Source organism: Nannospalax galili, unplaced genomic scaffold, assembly GCF_000622305.1.
Source record: "Nannospalax galili isolate Female #2095 unplaced genomic scaffold, S.galili_v1.0 scaffold446, whole genome shotgun sequence".
Lineage (NCBI taxonomy): Eukaryota > Metazoa > Chordata > Mammalia > Rodentia > Spalacidae > Nannospalax > Nannospalax galili.
Window position 1 is genome coordinate 2,270,540 of NW_008355468.1, and position 1,806 is coordinate 2,272,345.

Below are 1,806 nucleotides of genomic sequence, written 5' to 3' on the forward strand. Positions count from 1 at the left end.
AGTAAGGAATACACCCCCCATGTCCAATGGACGATACTTATTGATTTGCATAAGCCTAGGATGCAACTCTCCCTAGATGGCCATAAGTTTAAAGGCCTAATTGATACAGGGGCTGATATTACTGTAATCAGACAGGAAGAAGCCTTGTCTTATTGGCATCATAAGCCTAGACCCCCTATACAAGGTGTTGGGGGGCTTACAAAATATTTTACATGCCCAACATCTCATAGTCTGGACTGACCCAGATGGCAATACAGGAACTATTAAACTGGTTGCTCCTAGCTGCAGGGCTTCCCCATAACCTGTGGGGGAGAGATATCTTCTGCAATATGGAGGTTGTTCTAACTACCAATGATAAAGAGAAGGGGAAACATGACGATGGAAGAGAAAAGGAAGCAAAAATTATCAAGCAATTGAAGATTAAACTCAAGAAATCACAAGAGAGCCAGAAGGAGATGAAGCTGCTGCTCGACATGTACCGCTCTGCCCCAAAGGAACAGAAAGACAAAGTGCAGTTAATAGCAGCTGAGAAGAAGTCTAAGGCAGAGTTGGATGATCTCAAAGACTCAAGGATCTGGAGGATAAGGAGAAAAAAGAGAACAAGAAAATGGCTGATGAGGATGCCCTGAGGAAGATCAGGGCTGTGGAGGAGCAGATCGAGTACCTGCAGAAGAAGCTGGCCATGGCCAATCAGGAGGAAGAAGCTCTCCTCTCTGAGATGGATGTCACAGGCCAGGCCTTTGAAGACATGCAAGAGCAGAATACCCGCTTAATGCAGCAGTTGCAGGAGCAGGATGATGCAAATTTCAAGCTCATGTCAGAGCGGATCAAGTCCAACCAGATCCATAAATTGCTTAAAGAGGAAAAGGAGGAGTTAGAAGACCAGGTTTTGACTCTGAAGACTCAGGTGGATGCCCAGTTACAAGTAGTGAGGAAACTGGAAGAGAAGGAGCACCTTCTTCAGAGTAACATTGGCACAGGAGAGAAGGAGCTGGGCCTCAGGACCCAAGCCCTGGAGATAAATAAGTGCAAGGCAATGGAGGCGGCCCGGCTTGCAGATGACCTCAAAGCGCAACTGGAGATGTCACAGAAAAAGCTCCATGATTTTCAGGATGAGATCCTGGAGAACAATGTCACCAAGGAAAAGGATTTGTTCAATTTCAAACGAGCCCAGGAGGACATCTCTAGACTTCGAAGGAAGTTGGAGACCACCAAGAAGTCAGACAATGTGCCAAAGTGTGATGAGATTCTGGTGGAAGAGATAAAGGACTACAAAGCACGACTGACCTGTCCCTGCTGTAATATGTGAAAAAAGGATGCAGTGCTTACCAAGTGTTTTCATGTATTCTGCTTCGAGTGTGTGAAGATGCGCTATGACACTCACCAGCAGAAGTGCCCCAAGTGTAATGCTGCTTTTGGTGCCAATGATTTCCATCACATCTACATTGGCTGATGCAAGTCAAGAGAGACACGCTGGCTAGACAAGCACTTAATCATTAACCACCAGCCTCTGCCTCTTCTCTCCTTGACTCTCTTATGGATCTTGCCCAGACTCTCCTCTGCAGTAGCTAGGAAGCTTTAGGGAAAAGGACCCTGCTATAAGGATCCCAATTTTGTTATACAATGAGCTCTATTTGTATTAAACTTTCCACCAGCAATAAAGCATTGGGGAACATTCACTCAGCCCACTCCTGCTCCCATGGTGAGATGGAAGTACCCTCTCACAAGTGAGTGGAAAGGTCCACACCTATTATTAACACAAGGGCGAGGCTATGCTTGTGTCTTTCCAGATAATCTTACAGCCCC

The 1,806-nt window shown here is 46.0% G+C and overlaps 1 protein-coding gene across 1 annotated transcript; it reads left to right on the forward strand.

The window, feature by feature from the left end:
* The first annotated feature begins 329 nt into the window (after positions 1–329).
* On the forward strand, positions 330–1,453 carry LOC103749820 (E3 ubiquitin-protein ligase BRE1A-like). The gene is given in 2 exon segments (XM_029555884.1): positions 330–555; positions 558–1,453. Coding segments are annotated over 2 exon segments (1,122 nt in total).
* Positions 1,454–1,806: the final 353 nt, after the last annotated feature.